This window comes from Dermacentor variabilis, chromosome 1 (assembly GCF_050947875.1).
Source record: "Dermacentor variabilis isolate Ectoservices chromosome 1, ASM5094787v1, whole genome shotgun sequence".
NCBI lineage: Eukaryota > Metazoa > Arthropoda > Arachnida > Ixodida > Ixodidae > Dermacentor > Dermacentor variabilis.
In genome coordinates, this window is record NC_134568.1 from 216,703,542 (window position 1) to 216,730,793 (window position 27,252).

The 27,252-nt window shown below is 47.3% G+C and overlaps 1 protein-coding gene across 1 annotated transcript in view; it reads left to right on the forward strand.

Annotated features, from left to right (window-relative positions):
* LOC142557093 (uncharacterized) overlaps positions 1 to 7,429 on the forward strand; it is a 52,504-nt gene extending 45,075 nt beyond the window's left edge. The window contains exons 2-4 of the mRNA XM_075668697.1: positions 2,963 to 3,172; positions 4,626 to 4,794; positions 5,290 to 7,429. Of these exons, the coding sequence (XP_075524812.1) occupies positions 2,963 to 3,172; positions 4,626 to 4,794; positions 5,290 to 5,786 (876 nt within the window). The 3' untranslated portion in view covers positions 5,787 to 7,429. The remainder of the gene's footprint in view (positions 1 to 2,962; positions 3,173 to 4,625; positions 4,795 to 5,289) is intronic.
* Positions 7,430 to 27,252: the final 19,823 nt, after the last annotated feature.

Here is a 27,252-nt window from a genome sequence, read left to right on the forward strand (position 1 = left end):
TTGAAAACCGCTGGAAAAGTCGGCGAACAGCGCTGCGAAATTCTTGACAGGCCGCTTCCTGCCCCCCGGAAGATGGCCGCCGCCGGCTTCGCGCGAGCCCATAGTAGAGTTTACTAGACCCATAAGCCAGTATAGGCCACTTCCACTCCAGCAGTTTTTCTTTAACCTCCTTGTTACAATCTGGCGCAATTTCGCTGCTCTCTTCAGCTGGTAGACAAATATGTTTGAACTTGCATCACTAGTTCGAGCGAAGTCTCTTCATTTCATTATTGGCGTACTTTACGGCTCATGTTATTTATGCGTTGCACATTTACCAAAGGTGAGGCTACATACTCCGATTTCCTCGCAATAAATATTTGAATAATGCGATATTCCTCAAACCGCGAGCATGATCGTGCGCATAACATTGGCGCATAAAGCGCACGAATTGTGGCTTGATATGCGGGAAAAAAGTGCGTGACGCGAAAATCCACTAATGTACAAATGTTATCGCGACATCTTTTTTTTCTTCTTTCTTTAAGCCTTCGTTATTTAAAAAGTATGAAGTTTCACGTGCCAAAACCACTTTCTGATTATGAGGTACGCCGTAGTGGAGGACTCCGGAAATTTCGACCACCAGGGGTTCTTTAACGTGCGCCTAAATCTGAGTACATGGGTGTCTTCGCATTTCGCCCCCATCGAAATGCGACCGCCGTGGCCGGGATTCGATCCCGCGACCTCGTGCTGAGCAGCCTACCTTCGTTATTTGCCTGTGATTGTCTGATTAAGAGGAGAAGGATGAGTTTGCATGCTGGTGTGGACATCGCAGATGGATGGAGGTATTCTGGCCCCCGCTATTAATATTTTCTTAATGAATGCAGAGTTCAGGCCGAGGGCGTGGGTCGCTTCTCACCCGGCGCTCTTCGAAGACCGTGGCCAGTAGCCGCGCTTGAGTTACCCCTTTCGTTTTTCACATTCGGGGCAAGTCGTTCCCGCACATGCTACCCATTAGTTTCTGACAATGCGTTGTTTATGTAGTGTGCCCTGTTCCGTAGCGATGAAAAATAAAGAAGAAAAAAGAAATTGTAGCTACAATTCGTGTGGTCGTCACAAATGGGCAGGCAGCCATTGAGGCCAAGAGGAGCCGAGCCCTGTTTAGCGCTTTGGTTACTGAACTACATGCTCCTCGTTGTTTGCAGAAATGAATGCTCCTCGTTGTTCGCAAAAATTAAGTTAATTTTCAGATAAGACGAGAAGAGCGCTGTAACGGCAAACCACAATTACCAGTGGCCAAAGCCACCAAAGAGGTGGCAAGACAGCTTTGAGGAACACCCAAATAGAAGCTGAGAAAACAAGTATATACCCACGTGCTAGCACAGAAACTGAGGAACTCTCTGGTAAGGGTGAAAGACTAACTTTCAAAAGTTTCCAGGAGTGGTATACACTATTCCTTGGGTCGAATACGATTGCGTATGTGGGCGAAACAGGCAATATTGCGTAAATATTAAAACCGCACCGTTACGATGCCAGGAAAACGAACGTTGCGTCAAACTAACTGGCGGAGCACACAAAAGCGACTAACCAGGTAATCAATTGGGACGACGCAAGAATCATTGACAAGGAAAGGAATTTGACTTCGTGACTTCATCATGAATCTCTGATCATTAGGACAACGGAGCGCACCCTCACAAGTGTATGCACGGTGTTTACGCCACCTTTTGCAACATAACTCCGCCCCCCCCCCCAATAACTGGACTTTTTTTCTTTTTCATCTGTCTATTATTTTAATTTTTGGGGTCGGCTTCCAATTTCCACTACTTACCCAAAGTATGTAGGTGATTGATGTGGGTAACAGCGAGGAAACTCGTGAAGATGAAAATGGGACACAGCTGATGGAAAGAGAGAGAGAGAGAATGATATACGGGAGATTAAGAGAAGTGAAGCAGGAGACAAGTAAAACGCGCCACAGTTCGGGACCGAACCCACAACCACCACATGTCGGATGTGCTAGTCTACCAATTAAAGTACCACGGACGAAGGAAGGGAAATATGTGCGTTGGCTAACCTTTTGTCTAGCCCTCGCTCGCGGTCTGGTGATTACTTTCGCTTTCACTTCAATATTGCCACATCCAATATGCGGCATGCAGAGAAAGAGGAAGAACTCGCGCATTGCAGAAGACGAGGTCCACGCCTAATCGTTTTTCTGTTTATTCATTGACATTATAGATGTATAAATTTATTACCTGAGCACCTATGTGAAGTGTGCCCTACTCTTGGCCAATCCCAGTGAGTGGGCATGCGCCAAACACATCAAGGTCATCATAATCATCATCAATTTACCTAATTAAGGTGACCTGCCCTGTTATCACAGTTCCTGCTGTTTGTGCATCGCGGCAATATTATATGAAACATTAACGCACCTTCCCCCTTCCCTTGCGAGGGACTCCTTTCAACGGACCCTGCCTTCCCCACATAGTCGTCGAGCCAAATGGCTGGTTTGCCGGATTTGCCGATGTAATGGCGGCACGGTCAATGCGTCAGCCAGCCCGTATGCGTGAAGCCGATGTGTTTATGAAGCGAACGACGTCGCTCGCACCGCCGTTACATTTAGACAAATGTGAGTGCGATGTGGAGAAACAGGCTTACGAAGTAGGAACATAATAGACAAAATACCTTTCTCCAGCGTCATTAGGGAGGTCTAGAAGTAGCGTACCCAAGCGTGTTAGCGTGCCCCAAAAGCTCCGCTTGCGTTGTTTTGTATTCCTTATGCGCTAGTTCGCATGCCCGGCAGATAGCGTATACCGTAACTTTGGGCCGCCAATTTCCAAAAATCCCCATTATATAGTTGTTACATGCATGTCTCTACAGCGTTGAGATCTTCTGCCCCATCCGTAATGAATAATATAATGCGACCGTCGTAAGAACAGAAGGAATGAAGGATCCGCACGATCTCTGACGTATGAGTTTCGCTGCTGTCTTGCAGATGCCCAAGCGCTTTACAGGGAAGCTTTGCGGCTTTCTGTTCAACCACTTGGAGCGCTGTACGTTCGGCGACCGGCTCTGCTGGATCCATCGGACGTCGGGAGTCTTCCAGATCTTATGGCGGCACGGCAACGGAGCGTCAGCCACGCCGGAGGAGGACTGCGCGGTCTTCATGGTATTACGACACCCGCCACAATACCGTCATGGTGCAGTGCGTAAATATATGTTAATGCTGATGGCTTGGGCTGATAGCTATATTTTATAATTTCATGTTTGCGTTCATTTGTCCACGATAGCACGTATCTTTTTCAATACATTCTCTGCCGTAACCGCGGTACTTGCGCACCACCATTCAGGTTTCAACGGCGCATTTCTCGTCGCAGCATATCTAGAAAATGGTGAAAATCTGGGCGTGTTGGTGCATGTTATTCGATGCTTGTAACACTGGTTGAACACGACGTCAAAAGAAAGACGATACGCGGAACCAAGCGTAACTACCAACAAGTGCACGTTTATACATTCACTAAGCAACCACGTGACATCCGGAATACCGCAATCTGAGATACGCCATATATTCCTTGTCTGTGAGCTGCGCAGAGGAAGTCTTGACACAATTTCTAGGCGCGATGTCGTTTCATCTTCGATTATTTACCCGGCGAGCGTACATGTATATTACTGGTAACAATACATGCGTTAGCAATGGTTAATAAATTTCTAACAATATAAGGGAGATTGGAGAGAGTTCAAAGGCGAAAGCAGTTTTCTCGGCCCCCCTCGAAAGATGGTCAGGCTCTGCAGGCTAAGTAACTGCGATAATGCGCACAAAGGCATATTTGTTTCCTCCACGAGCAGCGTCGTTTATCAAATTCCTCTTCTGAGAAGAAGTACTCGCATATAGGGCAGGCGGGACGTTGCATATCGACGATAGGTTAAGTAAAGAAATGCGTGTGATGGGCGGCTCGCCTTTCATTGCAAATCCCGTGGCAGTGAACCATTGTTTAATGCATGTACCGCATGTTTTCAACAAAATGCCTGTAAGCTCGCTAGGGCAGCAATCGAAGCTGAAACTATATCGCGTCTATATAACACAGACTGTGTTAGCACTTCCTATGCGGACCTTACGGAAAACGAACTAGTGTTTTTTCGGACGATGATGGTATTTGCGCATGTCATGAGGTTGCTTACTGAATGCATAAATGTGTGCTTGTTATTGGTAGTTCCGCCTTGCGTTATGTTTCGTCTTTGTTTTGTCGTTGTGTTCATCCTGCTCTGCAAACATCGAAAGCATTTCTTGGTTTTGGCAATTAACTTAAAATTCAATTTCTTGTATACGTTCTGCAAACATGAGCCGAGAAATTAAACAGGCATTGGCAAAATTTTCCCAAAGCTCTTTTTTTTCCTCTTTTATTTATAGGCAGCACATAGGTATAATCCGTATTGTCCGCGATGCAGGATAAAAGGAGGTGGTTAAGCTAATCACGGCCAGTTGTATATAAATGGCCAGCTAGCGCTCATTAATTCGCGCGTATCCCGCTAAAAACAGGCGCGCGCTCATTTTGAATTCGGCGCAGCGGCTGCCAGCAAATTGTGTGTATACGATGAGTTGCACGGATGCCGAGTTTGCTTAGTCTCCATATTTTGACATTCAGCCATCTCCTTTACAGGAATGGCATCGGTACAAGAACCGCCGCTCCGTAGAGTGCGCCCCATTGGATGCGAAGCAACGGTTTCGCGCAGCCTTGAACAAGATGAAGCTGGGTGTCGTGAAGGGCTGGGAGAATAAAGTTCCTGAAAAGAACTTTCAGTATCGCAAGTTTCCCAAAGAAGATTTAGGTCAGTATTTCTGCTTTGTTTTTCGGAACATAGCGCCACTGTTCAAGCATGGTGCCCTGCAGGGTGACAGGTTTCAGTTGCGCTTAAACTATTCTCATAGTTTAAAAAAACGTATTTTTAAGGCCCTAGCATATGTGGTATAGGTGATGGCAGTCCACGAGCGCTGTGCTTATGTGCACCTCTCTTATTTGTCTCCGTTCATATGTTGAGCCAGGTAAGAGGGCCACACTTCCGAAAAATATGAAGTCAAACTAAGCTGAAAGGTTGGCGCTTTCAAGCCAGTGAAAGAGACCGCCCACGCAGGTCGTGCGGGAAGCATGCGCCCAGCTGTCTGTATAGTTTTCGCGTTTCACTCTGCTTACCCTGTTTATCTTTCGCTCGTACGACCCCGTCCATTTTTCGCCAATGCCGGCGACAGCAGGGCTACCTTCTCTTTTCGACATAAGCCACTAACTGTGAGCTTCGTTCTTCTTCTTTCTTTGCCGCTTCTCCCAGAGTACCTGCTCAAGAAAGGAGACCAGCGTGTTCCCGCTTCGCCCGCAGTCTCTGGTGACGAGGTGTCCGAGACTGAATCTCAACCGACCTCGCCCCACGACCTATCGAGCCCTGACGCGGACTCTGAGCCAACCTCGTCCGACAGCTTTCACAGCGCGGGATCCGAGCCGGCGAAGTCGCCGGAGGAGTGGTGGCAGCCGCAGACGGGTGTCCGCTATTCCTACATGACTCCGCTGGGCTCCGAGGCGCCTTACAGATCACTGACCAATGACGAGCAGTTGTTTCCTGAAGAGGTAGAAAATATGTTCTACAGCTACGACAATGACGAGAGCGCTGTCAAAAGGCCGCTCGAGCAGCTACCTACGGACGAAACCCTTCCCCATAACGAGAACATTGATGAGGAACTTTTTGTCGATTCGTTCCTTGATGAGCTACGGCTCATGGACGAAGACACTCTCGTTTCTTCATTCGGTAACTCTTTCTCTTCAAAGCTATAGCAGTGTCACTTGGTGATTCGTCGGACGTGCACTTACCATACGTGTATGCTTGTCCACCTGCAGGGCTTCTTGTTGATATGTTTGCCTTTGCTTTCATCGCTTTGTTTTACTCTCTCTTATGGTTTGAGTATGGCGCTCTTTGGCCAAACCTGGCCCTTGTGCCATAAAACACCACACATCATCATCATGGTTTGAGCGTCTGAAGTCGCGAGTTATATTTCAGTGGCCGAATTTCCATAAACGTAGAAAGCAAAAACATTTGTTTGGGAGATTTTAATCTGCTTTATCGAAACAGTTCCAAACGGTCAAAATTCACCCCGGAGCCATCCACAGTAGTGTACATAAACCATAGTGTCTGTTGTAAGAGCCTCTTCGTTATTCCTTTAGCTATTGTGATAAGGCGGCATACAATGAAGTGGTCACATTTGTGCGAAGCCGCAGCGCGTGTCCTCAATTATGTTGGGGTCACGGGAGAAGGTAAACTGTTGTGCCTTATACTGCAAGATAACGTTTAGTGCCGATAAACTTACTCTTCTATGAAAAGACGCGGAATTGAAAATTGCGTTAATTTAGCAAAGGAACAAAGGCGTGCATTTTGCTTGGTTATTTTTTACTTCAGTGACAGATTTTTTTTTACTGTGCGGTTCACCATCAGCCTATTTTATGAGCACCATACAAGACGAAGGTCTCTCCTAGCGATCTCCGAGTTACCGTGTGTATACCGCTCTCAAAGAGACAACTTCTTTGCGCGGTTTATCTTAGCCAGTAATTCGTAATTGTTGTTTCCCATGTGACGTTACACCGACTCCATGCACACTTGCGCTCAACTAGGAGGGACCCAATATATGTGGGTATCCCGTCTGAGCCCTTTGGATGAGATGAATTTTAGTATCTTATGAGTACGTTCTGCCGTGTCATTTCTTCTTTCTTTTCATGTTGCTTTTAAAGGAAGAATGCTGGTGTCTGTACAAAGCTCGGGTACAGCGAAGGAATTGCGCCGAATATATTGAATGCGTTTGCAAAGTCTTAATGCGTTTGTAAAGTCTTAGGTAGATTTCGGACAGTGGCAAAACAGACCTCCAGGGACTTCTTGAGGGGTGTGGGAACTTTGTTTTCGCTGTCTTTGATGTAAGAGTTGATCGGATTGGCAAACATCTGCAAGTTTTTTTTTCTCTTTTTTTCTTTTTTGCTCACTGTAAGCCCAACAAATTTTCTCGATGATTGCGGTCTTTAAAAAGGATAAAACACACTCATCCAGGTTTACCGACTTTCTGCTGGTGGCTGTTATTGTGTACGGCAACGATCTCGAGCATCTAGCTGGCCCTGTGTATATAATGCTCATGTAATAATTATTTTGTTATTATTGTTATTTCATTATTTTGTTACATGTTGTCCGTCTTTGGTGTCTCCCGTCAGGAACAGTGTTTATATATGTATAGTGTTTGCGTGGCAGGTTCACGCACTGTAGTGCGTTTGTTGCAATCGGTGATGTGATTCTAATATACTTTGTTGAATAAAACATGGTTCATTGCTCAGTATATTTTATTGACTTAGTTGCGTTAATTATTCGAAATTACTTCAAACTTGCAAAACATATCGTCGCCTCTATCGACACACCTCAACCGTGCCGCCTCGGAGGAACACTATGGCAATAATATTTGGGGTTTTACGTGCCAAAACCACTTTCTGATTATGAGGCACGCCGTAGTGGAGGACTCCGGAAATTTTGACCACCTGGGGTTCTTTAACGTGCACCTAAATCTAAGCACACGGGTGTTTTCGCATTTCGTCCCCATCGAAATGCGGCCGCCGTGGCCGGGATTCGATCCCGCAACCTCGTGCTCAGCAGCCCAACACCATAGCCAGGAACACTATGGTGACCGTCATGGATGGTCACCATACTATCACCACCGTAATTTCGCACTCAGGAGCTGACACGTTGAAGAAGCCCCGTATGTGATGCAGCTGAGTGCAGGGCAAAGGGGCTCGGATTTTAGAGTGGCGTGTTATGTAGGAGATGTGTTCTTGCCTTTTGGATTTCCGCCTGTATCCGAAATAAGCACACGGAGTGTTTTAGAACTTTAAAACCAAATAGACGGGTGTTTATTGTCTCCAAATTTCTAATATAATTATCCATCATGACTTTGGAAGCCGCGCAGTTAACGAATAAAAGTTGGTCCATTAAGAAACTGTTGACGCTACCCTCTGTGGGAAAATTGTGTCGGAGAAAGCTCGTACACCCCATTTGTAAACAGCATTTCCATAGGTAGAATAACGCTTTGTTACACCGAGCGGGCCAGAAAAGTGCTGCATGTCGTCACTCTTTGGGACGCCTCAACTGTTGTTAAAAGATACGGTTTCAGTCGCGCGATTGTACCGATTTGGTTGCATGTGGTGGTTGCGTACCGCGGCAGAAGAATGAGCACGAAAGCGGCAATACTCTTCCATGTCGCTATGCGCGATCACAAAGAAGGAGAGATTGGCATTTCGCTTACGAAAACGCCGAAAAATTATGTCGGCCACATAAGTTTGATAAGAAAGAAAATGGAAGTGCGATGAAAATGGGATCCACGTGTCCCGCGTAACTTGTGTAAAAATTTTAAAAAATATGCAGGTGCCACGTAGCTGCACAGAAACAAGGCAATGTTGTTTGACGTCGATTGCAACAAGTCAGACTACCTTTCTTTTTATTTCGCCTAATTACATTATCAGTTATTAATTACTGAATTTCTCGAATGTTATATTCAGAGCAAAAGTGCCAATGCAAATGAAATTCCCGATCCAGCTTTTTGTTGCTCCAATAGGTGCCACATAAAAGTTTTTTCCAAGCCTGAAAAAAGTCGGTTCTTTCTTTCTGCCCCCCCCCCCGCCTGTTTTTTTTTTTTCAGATCGCGTCGGATCACTGCGTACGTACGGTGAGGCGATTCGCTTAGGAACTGGGAAATATGTTCAAATATAAAAAAAAGAAATGACGCGCCATCGCGGCCCTGCGAAAGTGGATGTCCAGCGAAGCTGTTGAAAACCACCACTACAACTGTTGAGGAGTTGTGCAATGCTTTATGGCTTTAGAGTAATGGTAGTAACGCTATTTTAGAGTATTGGTAATATAATAGGAGTAATCGTAATTTTTACAGAACGCCGCCACCTATAGTGGTGCTGCAACAACATTGAAATCAGTTGATAGGCCGGTTATTTTATATACGAAAGGGACGTAACTCCCCACGTCGCAAGCTGCCGTTGCCGCGGCAGCCTGCGCGACAGTAATCTTTACCGGGAAACGCATGCAGGGAGCGCTACGTGCTTCGCATTGCATGTAGGCGCAGGAGCGCCTTATCTTCAATTATGTGGTTCGGATGATTTTTTTTTTCGGCCTGTTCTTTATTGAAACGTATGTTGTTTTGTATGTTGTATGTATGAATCCAAAGAATGTATGTGCTGCTCGCTTCACTTTGCTGAGTGCCTCTGCCATTGAACTTCGGGGTATCATGAGCCATTCATGATGATAGTTTTCTGTCGACGTTACGCCACGAAGAAATACCGGGATCCTAGCCATAGACAGCTTTGCTGTAAAACGTGGCACCTCATTAGGTAATTAATTTTCAGTGAAACTGGATAATTTTCAATTTACCGTTTGGCACGGATGATCAGAGGGCCAAAGGGAAAACGTATATAGTATAAATTGCGTTCGGATGCGTTGATATAGAAAAACTGTTGGACTGACCTTAATTTATCCAATGTTCTCGCAATAGACGCGAGGAAAGCGAGACGAAACTCGGTCCCGTTTCGAAAACCGGCGAATAGGGAAAGCGACACCGATTTCGTGGTTCGCTGAGATCGCATAATAGATAAGTCGGATGTTAAGTTGCCTTCGCCCCGTAGACTTAATTTGCGCCCAGTGGAGATTCTGTGCAGCGCTCGGTGTGCGCAGGCTTGTGTGCGCAGTCTCGCGTGTGTCCTTATTTATTTATTTTCTTATTTCTTTCTTTCGTTACTGTGCCACGGATGCGAAATTGTGCAAGCTCGCTCCGACAAGCGCCTGCGTGACCAAATGCTGTCGCTGCTCACGGTGCCAGTGACACAAGTTGCACTGGCGGTGTCTTCAATACGAAGAAATAAATAAATCTTCATCATCGACCATTCGTTCGTAGCATGATTGAGGACACTAATGTCGCTGCATGTAAGCGCCTTCTCACGTGGCACTCATTTAAATCTCGCGCACTTTCTTTGCAAACCTGGTAAATTCAAACCACAGCAGCTATCCCCGTGGAAATAAGTTGTTTAGATATTTGTCAGGAGGCTCTTCAACTCATAGGTTGCTTATTCATAACCCACGCACACTGTAAAAAAAAATAAAAGAAAAAAAATACTCCAAGTTGCTCAAGAGGACAGTAAACAATACTAAGTTGGTTGTATTCTCGAAACGCACATGTGACTGTTTTTTTAAAACTTGGCACGAGTTAGCTGGAACAGCCTGTATGTAATGTAATGTTGTCCGGTATATATGGAATAGGAGTAGAACTTTCATTTACTGTGACAACACTTTTGCCTCTCCCGGATTTTCTCTAGCTCGGTAAAATGTATTTTTTCTTTCGATAATATTTAAATGTTATTTCGTAAATGTTCTCGAAACACCGACCAACATACCTAACCTGCCCGTCTCAAGGCAGACTATACATATAGCCAATACAGATTACTTCTTTTGCAATTCCCGCTGTTCAAGCAACGCTTCGGGCCGATTTGAATTCCGCACGTGAGTCTAGACTTGCAGCGTCGCCATATGTGTTGCTGAATAATACTCTCAAGGCGAGGTTAGGCATCCGTGAAAAGGAATGCCCAAGCATGCGGAGAGAGAAACAGCCGCTGTCGTTCTGAGGACAACATTTGAGGAACTGTAAGAGTATCTGCAGAATTTCTGTGGAAGATACAAATATACATGGACATTTTGTAATCGTCTTACATGTTTTTTTTTTTTTGTGTGTGTGTGTTTTGTCATTGTTTTTCGGATAAGTGACTTGATATTGTGCTCCCTTTTATTGAGCAGGCATATCATAAATCGATGGTGTCTCTATTAATTGCGCGTAAATCGCGTGTCGGGATCATCTATTTCACGTCCGCATGATCAGAGCTTGCCGCCCTTCATACCGCTGTTGACTATGTTTAACAGGAGTCGCCGTGTAAGTTAGCTATGCCCCGCAATTTCAAAGCAGCCCTTCAAAACCTGCAAGCGGCACTGCGCCATGACAATTACGAGTAGTTGGTAGTTGACTTCAAGCTTAATAGAAATATACCATCGCGATGTCGAAAAAAGTACATTATATTTTATTTTCCGGTGTCTGACTGGTAAGCGCGGCCATTTTCGCCAACCATCTCGCCGTTGAAGCTGCCCGATTCGCCCATGACAACGCACAGCCCATGCTCATCCCATTATCCAGAGCGAACGCAGCTAAGGAGCTTCGCCGAATTGCTCGCTACGTCACCCTTATGAAAATTGTTTTTGAATTTCTGCTGGGCTCTTTATTCGCTCCTTATGAGTAATCATAAATCCACAAGGAAAGCAATACAGGCTGTGTTACAGCATTAGCTTGTCAAGAGGCATTCATATGCAAAGTACTCCACTTAGAAGTGACAGGGAAGAACACAGTAGCAATACTGTGAATGACGAAATTAACTTTTATTGAACGAACCTGTGCCCACAAAAAACAGGCTACACTTAAAGGACAACGATAGCGGCGTTTAATACATGAGTCGTCGAAGCTTCCAGAGTAATCGCTGGTGCCCGCGTGTCTTCCAGAAAGTACTACACAATTCGCGTCGCGCATACAATCAGACTGCACAATGTTCGGTGACGACAGACAACGGCTAGCACCATCGATAACAATCAAGAAACTTCCGATCCATGCAGGCGCGTCTTGCGCTGAGCGATAACGTTTAATATTTGTTAGTTGGTGAAAAGCGCACTACCAAGAAATATAAACTTGTACACGTGTCAATACATGCAAGGCTTTCCTTATGGAGAACTAAGCAGCCTTTACGTGTGGCGCCTTATGGCTAAAGTCAAGGCGTGTTTAAGGCGTTCCTTATAGTGGAGCTTTACTGGTGGAGAACTAAGCAGACTTGTGTGTGTATAGTACCTTATGGATAAAGTGAAGGTGTGTTTTAGTAGCATTGGCATCACAACCGGCAATTATATGAGAATACTCAAACGGTTTTTTTGGTGGAGAATTAAGCAAACTTGGTGTATAGTGCTTTATGGGCAAAGTCACGACGTGCTTCAGCATTAGCTTCAGAACAGGCTTTCACTTTAAAATACACATAAGGTTTTCCTGGCGAAGAACAAAGGAGAGAGAGAGAGAGAGAGAGAGAGAGAGAGCTCTTTATTGGAAAAACAGAGAATTTTGCCGGCGCGTATATAACCGCTGGCACGCTACTCTGTATAGGGATGGGGAATGGGATTAAAAGATTCCAGAAGAAAGTGGGAAAAAAAGAGGATAAAAATAAATATGAAATGTCCGAGTGGACCTAATACTAATATTTACAGGTGACATGGCGGGTAAATTTAGGCTTTTGTATAGGAAGGATGCAATTTTTAAAGCTTTCCTATTTGACCTATTTCTGTCAGGTATTTGAACAATAAATCCAAAACCCGTCGCTGTTTTGAAGGGCCGGGCATTGGACCTAAGATGCTCGGTAACGTTAAGGGTTCGTGGCAAATCATGTCCATTTGTTGCTCAAAAAATTGTCTCTCGTCGCGGTACGCGGGGCATTCTAGTAATATGTGCTCAATTGTCTCTAGGTTGCGACAGTTATCACAGTATGGGTTAGTGGTAAGCCCTATGCGGTACAGATAATTGTTCGTGTACGCCACGTTCAGTCGAAGACGATGGTACAACGTCTCTAAGTGTCGAGGAAGTGGTCGTGGAATTTTCGGTCTCATTTCTGGGTCAATGTAACGCAGGAAGTTACCTTGGTGAAGCGGCAGATTCCAGATGCGGTCTTTTTCTTTATAGGCATATTTTTTTACCATGTTTGAAGCGTCGGCTTTTGTAAAAAATGTTCTTTTGAACTTGTGGTATTGGAGTCCATTTCTGGCAGCTTCATCCGCTCTTTCATTTCCCGAAATGCCGGCATGGCCAGGTATCCACTGGAACTTTATGCAATGCCCAGCAATCTTAGCCCTGTGGTGAAGATAAGCAATGTGAAATGCTGCAGGTTGATTATTGCAACGCTTGTTCCTGTTCCACATACTTTGTAGGGCTGCTTTTGAATCTGTGAAAATCACCCATGTCTTTGGCGGCTGCTGTCGAAGTACATACACAAGGGCCTCCTTAATGCCATATAGATCCGCTGAAGTAGATGATGTCGCTCGCTCAAGACAAAACGAGAATCGTTGCCCTGTAGAGGGAACAAAAAGTCCGCATGATGAACGATGTGGAGTTGAGCCATCTGTGAAAATGTGCGTTGCGGCTGCGTATTCTTTGTGCATATATTCCAAAGCTATCTGATAAGTCGCTGCTTGAGGCATTTTCTTTTTCGCACTGATTCCAGGTATATAAGGCACGATTTCCAGTGGGAATAGTGCCCATGGTGATATGTTTCGTGGCATAATTTGTGACGCCTGAGCAGGAATCGAAATAGATATGCTTCCGACGGCCTGCCCAAAGCTTGATGTAGCACGCGTTCTATAAGTATCCTTTAAAAAGTGAGTCTTCGTATGAATGACGTGACGGAGGTGAATCCGAAGTGTCTCTTGCGAAGATAGCACTTCGAGAGGCAGGCATCCAGCTTCTGCTACAGTTCCTGAGCGGGACGACCCCTTCGGAAGGCCAAGACATACGCGAAGGCAGTTGTTTCGTGCTGCCTCAAGTTTTCTCTTGCTTGTGGGAGACATGTTCTGCAGGATCGGGAGGTAATAACGCAGTGTTCCATCGACGCAGGCCTTATGGAGGAGCACCATTGATCGACAGTTGCTGCCCCACTGTGATCCGGCTAAAAATCGGAATACGTACGACGCCGAAGAAATCTTCTCACTCAGTTTTTTTACTTGGGGCGACCATGTGAGGTTGCTATCGATCGTCACTCCAAGAAACATTTGCGTCTTGACGTATGGAAGGGCACGACCACCTAACACTAGTGGGTATTTTTCGATACACCTCCGTGTGAAAGCCATGGCAACGCTTTTGTCGGGGGGCAATTTCAGACCCCTTGGATTTAGGTAGGCCGATATATTTGCTAGCGCTCTCTGGAGACGTTGTTGGGTGGTACTGCGGGAACGCGCTGCACTCCAAATACAGATGTCGTCCGCATACAGGGTGATTTTGACGCCGCGGGGCAGGTTTCTTCTCAGATGGATGAGGACTAAATTAAATAATACCGGGCTTAACACAGCTCCTTGTGGCACTCCCTTCTCGACGGCATAAAGCGCCGTGGGGCCATCCGGGGTACACATGAAAAGTTGGCGTCCTTGAAGATAGTCTTCAATCCATGCGTAAAGCCGTCCTCCAAGACCAAGGGTTTCCAAAGCGTCAAGTATTGCTTTATGAAAGACCGAATCATATACTGCCTTAATGTCTAAAAATAATGCAGTAGGTATGTTTCCAGAGACCAATTCCTCTTCTATTGATGAGACCAAGGCAATGACGTTATCAATTGCGGACCTGTTTTGCCGGAAGCCATTCATTTCCTCCGGGTAAACTTTTGTAGTTTCCAGGAACCAATTTAGTCGTTTGTAGATCAGCATTAGCTTCACACCAGCCACTCACTGTACAGTACACACAAGGTTTGCTTCATCGACAAACTATACTAATCGTATTGCAGTAACCTAACAGTGCCACGAGGTCTCGTTGCATACTGTAACTTCACTAAAGCTTGAATTTAGTTTTATAAACAACTATGACTCAAATTGACACATCTTAGAGTGGCTTTTACAGACAACTAATCTACGGACCTTTAAACACACTTTTAGTTGAGAAATGGTGATGATGTAATCGTTCAAGCATGATCAAAATTATCCCGATATAACTGCAGCTGCGGCAATGTCACAGCTCCTATTTGTTTGAATTGTGCTTAAAATGAATTGAAAAAGGCTTCTGAAGCTAAATGCCCGAACTTCTACCGTTGGCAGGCGCTAGCGCCGCGTCGCTATAGTGCTGAGAGCAACAACGCGTTGTTCGGCCGCTCTTGTTGTACTCCCCCCCCCCCCCCCCTTTCCCCGTGTCTGCATTGTTTATACCAGTTTCTAAGTTCGGGTATTTGTGCAATACAGACCTTAAGTTTTTTTCTGCACGCAGCACCTTGCATGAGCAGCCTCCCATTATAAAAAGCGCATTGGGTAAGGATTGGTAGGTTACCAACCGCAGGTTGACTTTGGACATTGACGTGGTAATAAAAAGTATCTTTTTTTTCTCCTATTTCCGTTACATATTCGTAAATATCACGAGAAATAAAATGTAATATCGCTATACGAGATACGTTACGGTACAGCGACGGTGCACAGCCAGAAACACTACAGAGGCGAAAATATAATTGAGAAGAACAGAACTGCTTAATGCGCGAACCTGTGCTCAAGAAAGAAAGCAAAGCGCATGACAACATTTCGGAGCGCGCGCCATCTTTCGTGCTTGAACTCGACGTATGCGTAGTACCACATGGAGAGCACCATCGGCGATCGTCGAATCGAATCCGACTACTCCAGTTCGTCCACTGTTCATAAATCCAACACCTATACGTTCCTGCGACGCCTGTTTCTTCAACCTCGACCGGCGTTACTACTGGGTAGCGTGGCTTTGTCGGCGGGCTGCAAGCGTCCGGTAGACCATGGCAACCAGGTAGGGACGAGACGATTTCTAGTGCGAAACTTGCACTGTTTATTCAATGGATGGTGAAAGATGTAAAAGAAGAGAATGGATTAATGAATTGAAGAAAGTACATTGCGGGGCCCCTTAAATAGGCCCACTAAAATTGTAGACGGATCTTGCTCACTTTAACGTCACGTGACACGCACTGAGCCTGGTCGGGGATAGGCGTCTGATCCCTGCTCCCAGGTGAGTTTGCACGGGCTTGCCTCCAATGGCGGTAACCCACAGAGTCTGGTCGGGGATAGGCGGCGGATCCCTGCTCCCAGGTGAGTTTGCACGGGCTTGCCTCCAATGGCGGTAACCCACAGAGTCTGGTCGGGGATAGGCGTCTGATCCCTGCTCCCAGGTGAGTTTTCACGGGCGTGCCTCCTCTGGCGGCAACCCACAGAGTCTGGTCGGGGATAGGCGGCGGATCCCTTCTCCCAGGTGAGTTTTCACAGGCGTGCCTCCTCTGGCGGCAACCCACAGAGTCTGGTCGGGGATAGGCGGCGGATCCCTTCTCCCAGGCGAGTTTTCACGGGCGTGCCTCCTCTGGCGGCAACCCACAGAGTCTGGTCGGGGATAGGCGGCGGATCCCTTCTCCCAGGCGAGTTTGCACGGGCTTGCCTCTTCTGGCGGCAACCTGCGGGTCCTGTTTGGTCCGCGGAAAGCGTTCCTTTGGTCGCACACACAAAGGGGCCTATCATCACTGCGGGGCGCCTGCCAGACCGGCAACCACTCGGGACAACCATAGGAAATTAGGAATCCATCTTCCGTTTTGATTAGGCACGGTCTTTGAGCATCCCTTTTGACCGGGTGTTGCACGTCAAGCGTAACAGCATCTCTAGCGGGGGAGGAAGATCCCGACGCGTAAGGGCCAGCAGCCACTGGGCGAGGGATCGGCGTTTCAGCAGCAGAATTTCGCTCCGGGGTGACGCACCCTTGGTTCGTAGCTGGTAGATTCCTGGGAGTCTTTCATCAGTCCTCGTGGTGCTCTTGTGTGCCTTTTCTCCCTGGTCCGGTAAGGTGAAACTGGACTTGCAAACCGGTCTCGCAACTTTTCGTCTCCTGTTTGGGCAAGCAATCACTCCAGAACAGTGCCGCACCCACAACTACAAAGTAAGCGAGCACAAAGCCACCCTTCCCCAAGTCACACCAGGCTTTAAAAAAAAAGAAAGAAAACCCGCTACTGCTTTTCCATCCCTTTCGCGCCTCCTCTCCCCATAAACACTAAAAACAGCCATTTCTTGAAAGCGTTAAGACGTGGTTACTAAAATCAGCTAACAATCAACTACAACTTCGCGATAATAAGAAAACGTATGGGAAAAAATATATTAACGTAAATATGCCACGGAAACCAGAGTAGGCATGAGACTTTCGCTACTCCAGGGGCAACGACTCAGACCGTCGGCATTACCGTTCAGTTTACCCTTCTTGTAGCGAATATCGAAGGTGTGCTCTTGAAGAGCCAAACTCCAGCGCAAAAGATGACCGTTTTTCGTAGGCATGGACTGCAGCCATGTGAGGGGACAGTGGTCATTCTCTATGGTGAACCTTGAACGAGCGATATAGCAAGCTAGCTTGCGCACTGCCCATACTACGCAGGCGCATTCCTTTTCTGATGCACTGTATGCTTCCTCACGAACTGAAAACTTTCTACTGGCGTACAGTACAGGGTTCGTTCTCGTCATCTCTCTTTTGACAGAGCACCACCCCCATACCCCTGTCGCTGGCATCACACCGAAGAATGAATAGCCTAGAGTAGTCGGGTGCATTCAACACTGGCTGACTCGTTAGTGCTTTCTTCAGCATACTGCAAGCCTTTTGCGTCATCCCACTTTACCATCTGTGGTTCTGTTTTTCTGAGAGCATCTGTTAAAGAACTTGCAATCTCGGAATAACGCGGGATATATCTTTGGTAATACCCTGCCTAACCAAGGAATGACCTGATGTCCCACTTGGTGCGTGGTTGCGGGAAGTTGTCTATTGCGGCTAGTTTAACCTCGGAAGGCCGACGATGGCCTTGCCCTATTACACGACCTAGATAAGCTACCTCCGCGGGCTCCTATTGGCATTTGAGAGCCTTGACAGTTAAGTTGGCCTCTCGTAGACGACACAACATGGTTCGCAGGTGTTGCATGTGGTCCGCCCATGATGAAGAAAAGATTGCTATGTCATCGAGATACGGAAGTGCAAAGTCCTTCATTCCACGTTCGAACTGGTCCATAAGGCTAGAGAAACAATAGGGAGCATTCTTCAATCCAAAGCTCAGGACTTTCGGCCGAAAGGTTCACACCGGGGAAATAAACGCCGCAAGCATGCTTGCCCTCTCGGTCAACGGAACCTGCCAGTAGTCTCTGACTAAATCGAGCGTAGAGATGAAATTAGCACTGCTCACTCTCTCAAGCCTTTCCTCGATATGTGGTATTGGGTAGGTCTGGTCCTTCGTGATTAAGTTGCGCCGGCGGTAGTCGATACACGGTCGTGCCTCCTTTCCTGGGACCTCAACCAAGATAAGAGGCGAGGTATAATCACTCTCTCCTGGCTCGATTACACCTACTCTAACATCTTGTTTATTTTAGCGGCCATGACTTGACGTTGACGAGATCAAACGCGATAAGCTTTCCAACGAACTGGATCCGATGAGGTTAACTCGATACCGTGAACGATTGCAGTGGTCCTGCCACGTGTGTCTGAATATATGTTTTTAAATTCAAGCACGAGTTCCCTCAGTTCGGCCCTTTGATTGGGATTCAACTCTGCCTGCTCTACTAGCTTGTCAATGGTCTCGTGAATGTCTTTTGCCCCCGTTATTGATGTTAACTCCGGAAAGTCGACAGGCATCTATTTCCTCAGGTACGTTTGCTAAGGGACATGTTCTCACAATGGCCTCCCTCTGCCGGTAGCGTTTAAGTAGATTGCTTTGGTACACTTGTGGTGTCCTTCGTTTTCCCGGTACCGTGATTACGTAGTTTGTTTCAGATAATTTCTGAATTATGTTAACCGGTCCTTCCCATTGAACCTGTAGTTTGTTTTTCAATGAGGGTCTCAGGATCATTACCTTTTCCCCAACTTCAAAGCATCGCGTTCGAGCCGTCCTGTCGTAGTATCGCTTAGCACTACTTTGGGCCCGGCGCATTTCCTGCCCTGCTAATTTTTGAGAGGTGTGCAGTCGGTCTAACAGCTCTAGCACGTATGCCAGAACTGAAAGGTCGTCCGCCCGGCCTTCCCAGGCTTCTCGAACAATGCGAAGAGGGGACCGAAGGCAGCGACCGTTAACGAGCTCTTAAGGTGAAAACCGCGTTGACTCGTGCGGTGCAGTTTGAAGCGCGAACATTGCTCCAGGCAAGCAAACCTCCTAATCGGCTTTGTGCTCATGACAGCCATTTCGTGAATGAGTGGACTTTCTCTGCAGCGTTTGAGTGCGGGATGTACACTGAGCTATGAATAATTTGAATACCGCATGTTTCCAGAAACGTCGAGGTCAGTGCGCTCGTAAAGACGGATACTTGATCCGTCTGGATTTCTGCGGGAAACAACAATCGCGCGAAGATAAATAAAAGCGCGTTGACGATCTCCACAGAGCTTAGTTCTTTGAGGGACACCGCCTCTGGGAATTTCGTTGCGGGGCATAGTACAGTGAGAATATGCCGATAGCCAGAGTGCGTTGCAGGAAGCGGTCCCACTGTGTCTATGAGATTGCGAAACGGCTCCGTGATAATGCGAACAAGTTTCATTGGCGCTTTAGCCTTATCTCCGGGCTTGCCTATGCGTTGACACGTGTCGTGGCTTCTCACGAATGCTTCCAATTCGCGAAAGCAGCCAGGCCAGTAAAATTCCTGCAGCAAGCGGTCCTTTGTTTTCGGAATGCCCAGATGCCCTGTCCAAAAGCCCTCGTGAACCAGGTGCAGGAGCTGCTCACGATAGGGATGCGGCACGACGAGTTGGTCGAATTGCACTCCCTTTCGAGTGGCGTACTTTCTATAGAGGATGCATCATTCTGTTTGGCCACACCATCTTTTGCGCCTGGCCTTAGGTTCATCATCATTATCATCATCAGCCTGGTTACGCCCACTGCAGGGAAAAGGCCTCTCCCATACTTCTCCAACAACCGCGGTCATGTACTAATTGTGGCCATGCCATGCCTGCAAACTTCTTAATCTGATTCGCCCACCTAACTTTCTGCCGCCCCCTGCTACGCTCCCCTTCCCTTGGGATCCAGTCCGTAACCCTTAATAACCATCGGTTATCTTCCCTCCTCATTACATGTCCTGCCCATGCCCATTTCTTTTTCTTGATTTCAACTAAGATGTCATTAACTCGCGTTTGTTCCCTCACCCAATCTGCTCTTTTCTTATCCCTTAACGTTACACCTATCATTCTTCTTTCCATAGCTCGTTGCGTCGTCCTCAATTTGAGTAGAACCCTTTTCGTAAGACTCCAGGTTTCTGCCCCGTAGGTGAGTACTGGTAAGACACAGCTATTATATACTTTTCTCTTGAGGGATAATGGCAACCTGCTGTTCATGATCTGAGAATGCCTGCCAAACGCACCCCAGCCCATTCTTATTCTTCTGACTATTTCCGTCTCATGATCCGGATCCGCCGTCACTACCTGCCCTAAGTAGATGTATTTCCTTACGACTTCCAGTGCCTCGCTGCCTATTGTAAATTGCTGTTCTCTTCCGAGACTGCTAAGCATTACTTTAGTTTTCTGCAGATTAATTTTTAGACCCACTCTTCTGCTTTGCCTCTCCAGGTCAGTGAGCATGCATTGCAATTGGTCCCCTGAGTTACTAAGCAAGGCAATATCATCAGCGAATCGCAAGTTACTAAGGTATTCTCCATTAACTTTTATCCCCAATTCTTCCCAATCCAGGTCTCTGAATACCTCCTGTAAACACGCTGTGAATAGCATTGGAGATATCGTATCTCCCTGCCTGACGCCTTTCTTTATTGGGATTTTGTTGCTTGCTTTATGGAGGACTACGGTGGCTGTGGGGCCGCTATAGATATCTTTCAGTATTTTTACATACGGCTCGTCTACACCCTGATTCCGTAATGCCTCTATGACTGCTGAGGTTTCGACAGAATCAAACGCTTTCTCGTAATCAATGAAAGCTATATATAAGGGTTGGTTATATTCCGCACATTTCTCTATCACCTGATTGATAGTGTGAATATGATCTATTGTTGAGTAGCCTTTACGGAATCCTGCCTGGTCCTTTGCTTGACAGAAGTCTAAGGTCTTCCTGATTCTATTTGCGATTACCTTAGTAAATAGTTTGTAGGCAATTGACGGACAGTAAGCTGATCGGTCTATAATTTTTCAAGGCTTTGGCGTCCCCTTTCTTATGGATTAGGATTATGTTAGCGTTCTTCCAAGATTCCGGTACGCTAGAGGTCATGAGGCATTGCGTATACAGGGTGGCCAGTTTCTCTAGAACAATCTGTCCACCATCCTTCAACAAATCTGTTGTTACCTGATCCTCCCCAGCTGCCTTCCCCCTTTGCATATCTCCCAAGGCTTTCTTTACTTCTTCCGGCGTTACCTTTGGGATTTCGAATTCCTCTGGACTAATTTCTCTTCCATTATCGTCGAGGGTGCCACTGGTACTGTATAAATCTCTATAGAAATCCTCAGCCACTTGAACTATCTGATCCATATTAGTAATGATATTGCCGGCTTTTGTCTCTTAACGCATACATCTGATTCTTGCCAATTCCTAGTTTCTTCTTCACTGTTTTTAGGCTTCCTCCGTTCCTGAGAGCATGTTCAATTCTATCCATATTATACTGCCTTATGTCAGCTGTCTTACGCTTGTTGATTAACTTCGAAAGTTCTGCTTTAAGTTCTATTCTAGCTGTAGGGTTAGATGCTTCCATACATTGGCGTTTCTTGATCAGATCTTTCGTCTCCTGCGATAGTTTGCTGGTATCCTGCCTAACGGAGTTACCACCGACTTCCATTGCAAACTCCTTAATGATGCCCACAAGATTGTCGTTCATTGCTTCAACACTAAGGTCCTCTTCCGGAGTTAAAGCCGAGTACCTGTTCTCTAGCTTGATCTGGAATTCCTCTATTTTCCCTCTTACCGCTAACTCATTAATCGGCTTCTTATGTACCAGTTTCTTCCGTTCCCTCCTCAGGTCTAGGCTAATTCGAGTTTTTACCATCCTGTGGTCACTGCAGCGCACCTTGCCGAGCACGTCCACATCTTGTATGATGCCAGGGTTAGCGCGGAGTATGAAGTCTATTTCATTTCTAGTCTCGCCGTTCGGGCTCCTCCAGGTCCACTTTCGGCTATCCCGCTTGCGGAAGAAGGTATTCATTATCCTCATATTATTCTGTTCCGCAAACTCTACTAATAACTCTCCCCTGCTATTCCTAGTGCCTATGCCATATTCCCCCACATCCTTGTCTCCAGCCTACTTCTTGCCTACCTTGGCATTAAAGTCGCCCATTAGTATAGTGTATTTAGTTTTCACTCTACCCATCGCCGATTCCACGTCTTCATAGAAGCTTTCGACTTCCTGGTCATCATGACTGGATGTAGGGGCGTAGACCTGTACAATCTTCATTTTGTACCTCTTATAAAGTTTCACGACAAGACCTCCCAGCCTCTCGTTAATGCTATAGAATTCCTGTATGTTACCAGCTCAGAAATCAATGCGGCAGGGCTTACATTCAACAACTTTCTTCTGAATTTTGCCTCTCGAGACATTTCAGGCTCCGGTGCTTTCCTGACCTCTTCATTAGCCAGTGTACTTTCCGCAATACCCCTATAGGGGTGTTTGGTGCAGGTTGTCGAATGCTCCATCAAACCTGTTTCATCCACCACTGGACATTCGTACACTGCCTTGGCCGCGAGCTCCCTTGCCTTGGAACGAGTTAGGGCTTGCACTATTCCTTCACTAAACCCCATTCTCCTGCGTCGCAGCAAATCCTCAGATTTGTTAGAAAACAAATATGGATACTGTGGCGGGAGATGTGCCGAGACGGCGGCGTCGGTGTCCAGCACTCCAAAAGGGCCTTCGATGCGAATCTTTGCCACAGGGAGACAAACACTGGAGGTCTCTACGGCTTGCCTTATCCAAGCACATTCTCCCGTGAACTGGCCTTCATCTACGTACGACGGGTGCACTACGTCCATTGTGGCTGCCGAGTCGCGAAGCACCCTACACGGTTTGCCGTTTACCACGAGGTCTCAAGTGTACGGTTCTAGCAATTTCAGATTTTCCTCGTTACTAGTTAGTGACATCAACACAAGTTTGGGATGTTTGCATCCCACGGAGATATGCCCCGTTTGCTGGCAGTTGTAGCAAACTATTGGTTTCTTGGCCTCGAAAGCTTTTTTTCTTTTGCCTTTCTGCCTTCTGTTCGAGTGACTCCTCCTTTCCCTTGCTGTTCTCATCCCTAATTTTCACCGAATCTGACCTTTCCTTTGATTTATACTGACTCGACTTTGACCATCGCTCTGACTGGCCGGGTCTGTATTATTCACCTCCTTCTTAGGAGCTTCGTTGCCTTCGAACGCACGGCGAGTTACGTACTCTTCAGCGAGCTAGATCGGCCGCTCCCGTGATAGTGTCTACGCGTGGCCTATCCTGAACCCAATACTTGATGTTTGCTGGCAGCTGGCGGTAGAACTGTTCTAAAGCAACGCACTGCATTGTCTTTTCGGCGTCGCCGAGTGCACTTTCTTCTCTGAGCCATTCTTTCAGGTTTACCTCCAAGGTGGATGCGAAATCTGAGTATGACTCACTTTTGGTCTTCTCGACCTCCCTGAATTTTCGCCTGAATGCTTCTGCTGATAATCTATACTTTTTAAGCAGATTCGCTTTGACTTTATCGAAGTCCTCTGCTTCTTCTTTCCCCATGCGGGCAATGATATCTGCTACCTCACGTGGCAGCAACGTAGGCAAGTGTTGCGGCCACGTGTTTATCGCGAATTTCGCCTTCTCACACGTGCGCTCAAACTGCACCAGAAAAAGACCTATGTCCCCTTCTACTGTGTATGATGCCATCAAGTCTGTCATTCTGCGCTCGCTTTCTCGTGCCTCTGTGCTAGGTCTTCTTTCAGTATTTTGAGCCTTCAGAAACTCAATATCTAGGTACCTGATTTCGAGGTCGCGCTCTTCTTTGGCCTCACGTGCTGCCCGCTCGCGCTCTTCTCATGCTTCACGGGCTGCCCGCTCACGCTCTTCTTTTTTTCTAGGCGCTTACGCTCTTCCTCTTTATCCGCGATGCTCTTTAAGCATTCCTTCAGTTTACTGTCGTCTGCACCGCTAGCTTCGATCGTCTCAGTGATCTCCGGCTTTCTCTTTGATTCGGCAATTTGGCGGCCCAATTCTCTGTCCAAGTTAAACAAATCCGGCTTCTTTAGCGCCTTCAAGTTCATGGCTGCCCTTAGTGCTGCGAACTCTTCACTCTGTAACAACCTCGACGTACTCAAAGCTTCCGTCAACGGTTAAAGAAAAATCACTGCACTGTACTTCCCCCAAAATACGTAAAGCCAAGTGATACCTTAGTGAAAAAAAAAAGCCGTGCACTCACCATATGCAGTCATGAATCCTGTTACCTTCCTTCCGAACGTTGTCACCAGGACGAAGAGGACACGATCTCTTAGATGTCGTCCAATGTTGGTGTCTCCAGGGTAGCCTATCCCATCGCTGCCAAACACTTGCTGCGACGCCTGTTTCTTCAACCTCGACCGGCGTTACTATTGGGCAGCGTGGCGTTGCCGGCGGGCTGCAGGCGTCCGGTAGACGATGGCGACTATGTAGGGACGATACGATTTCTATTGCGAAACGGTTATTCAGTGGATGGTGAAAGATGTAAAAGAAGAGAATGAATGAATGAATGAATTGAAAAAAGTACATTGGGGGGCCCTTAAATAGGCCCAATAAAATTGTAGACGGGATCTTGCTCACGTCAATGTCACTTGACATGCACTGAGTCTGGTCGGGGATATATTGGCGGCTGATCCCTGCTCCTAGGTGAGTTCGCACGGGCTTGCTTCCTCTGGCGGCAACCCACGGAGTCTGCATGGTCGGGGAATAGTCGGCGGATCCCTTCTCCCAGGTGAGTTTGCACGGGCTTGCCTCTTCTGGCGGCAACCCACGGAGTCTGCATGGTCGGGGAATAGTCGGCGGATCCCTTCTCCCAGGTGAGTTTGCACGGGCTTGCCTCATCTGGCGGCAATCCGCGGGTCCTGTTTGGTTCTGTTAGGGTTGGCGTCGGACACCACGGGCGATACGTCATCCCCCTACCTTCTACTTGGTCGGACACCACGGGCGATACGTCATCCCCATACCCTCTACTTGGTCGGAGCCCACGGGCGACAGGTCATTCACCCTACCTTCTACTAGGCCGGAGCCCACAGGCGACAGGTCGTTCCCCCTACCCTCTACTTGGTCGGAGTCCACGGGCGACAGGTCATTCCCCCTACCCTATACTTGGTCGGAGCCCACGGGCGACAGGTCATTCACCCGACCTTCTCCCCGGATTCGTCGAAAAGAGGATCGACTTCTCCTACCCGTGCTCGGTAATGCAGGAGGAGGGGCCCTCTCTCTGTGCCTGTCGCGTGTCATCGACGGAAGCAAGATCCCGCCCACACTTCTAGAGAGCCTATTTAAGGGGCTCCGAAATGTACTTTTGAGATACTAGATACTTCATACTTCATACTTCATGCTTTTCTTATTTTCTTTCAACTACCTTTGAATAAACCGTGCAAGTTTCGCACTAGCAAATCGTCTCGCCCCTGCTTGGTCGCCATGATCTACCGGATGCCTGCGGTCCGCCGACAACGCCACGCTACCCAATAAGTAATGTCGGTCGAGCTTCGATAGGCAGGCGTCGCTACTTCTCGGCAGCAGTACGGTACGCTACCCTGGAGTACGCAAAAAACTGGTGGCAGCGGTGGGATCGCCTCCAAACGCAACAAACTGGCTGGCAGCGATTGGGATACGGAATCCTGGAGACCCCAACTTGGACGACAACTACAAGATCGTAGCCTCTTCGTCCTGGCAACAACGTTCGGAAGGAAGGTGTCTGGATCATGACTGCATATGGTGAGTGCACGGCTTTTCTTCACTGAGATATCACTTGGCTTTTACGTATATTTTGGAAAGTACATAGCAGTGATTTTTCTTTAAACTGTTGACGGAAGTTTGAGTACGTCAAGGTTGTATAGAGTGAAGGTTTAGCAGCACTAAGGGCAGCCATGAACTTGAAGGCACTGAAGAAGCCGGAATTGTTGAGTTTGGCCAAAGAGTTGGGCCTCCAAATTGCCGGGTGCACTCGGCGATGCCGAAAAGACAATGCAGTGCGTTGCCTTCGAACAGTCCTACCGCCGGCTGCCAGTAAACATCAAGCATTGGGTTCAGGATAGGCCAGGCGTAGACACTATCACGAGAGCGGCCAATCTCGCTGAGGAGTACGTAACCCGCCGTGCGTTCGAAGGCAACGAAGCTCCTAAGAAGGAGGTGACTAAATACAGACCCGACAAGCCAGAGCGTTGGTCGAAGTCGAATCAGTGTAAAGCAAAGGAAAGGTCAGATTCAGTGAAAAGTAGTGACGAGAACAGCTAGGGAAGGGAGGAGTCACCCGAACAGAGGGCAGAAAGGCAAAAGAAAAGGGCTTTCGAGGCAAGGAAACCAATAGTTTGCTACAACTGCCAGCAAACGGGGCATATCTCCGTGGGATGCAAAAATCCCAAACTAGTGTTGATGTCACTAACTAGTAACGAGGAAAACCTGAAATTGCTAGAACCGTACATTCGAGACCTCGTGGTAAACGGCAAACCGTGTAGGGTGCTTCGCGACTCGGCAGCCACAATGGACGTAGTGCATCCGTCGTACGTAGAGGAAGGCCAGTTCACGGGAGAATGTGCTTGGATAAGGCAAGCCGTGGAAACCTCCAGTGCTTGTCTCCTGGTGGCCAAGATTCGTATCGAAGGACCTTTTGGAGTACTAGACACTGAAGCTGCCGTCTCGGCACATCTCCCGCCTCAGTATCCATATTTGTTTTCTAACAAATCTGAGGATTTGCTACGACGCAGGGGAATCGGGTTTAGTGAAGCGATAGTGCAAGCCTTAACTCGTCCCAAGGCACGGGAGCTCGCGGCCAAGGCAGTGTATGAGTGTCCAGTAGTGGAGGAAACAGGTTTGAAGGAGGATTCGTCCACCAGTACCGAACCGGACAGTCCTATAGGGGATGATGCGGAAGGTACACCAGCTAATGAAAAAGTCAGACAAGCAGCAGAGCCTGAAATGTCTCGCGAGGCAGAATGCAGGCAAAGGTTATTGAATGTAAGCCCTGCCACATTGATTGCTGAGCAGGAAAAGGATTCCACCCTGCGTAACCTAAGGCCTGACGCTAAAGAAGGTGTAGCCAAACAGAACGTGAAGTTGCTAAAGAGGGCAGGCGTCCTCTATAGAAAGTACACCAGTCGAAAGGGAGTGAAATTCGACCAACTCGTGGTGCCGCATCCCTATCGTGAGCAGTTCCTGCACCTGGTTCACGGGGGCTTTTGGACAGGGCATCTGGGCATTCGTAAAACAAAGGACCGCTTATTGCAGGAATTTTACTGGCCCGGCTGCTTTCGAGAAATAGAAGCATTTGTAAGAAGC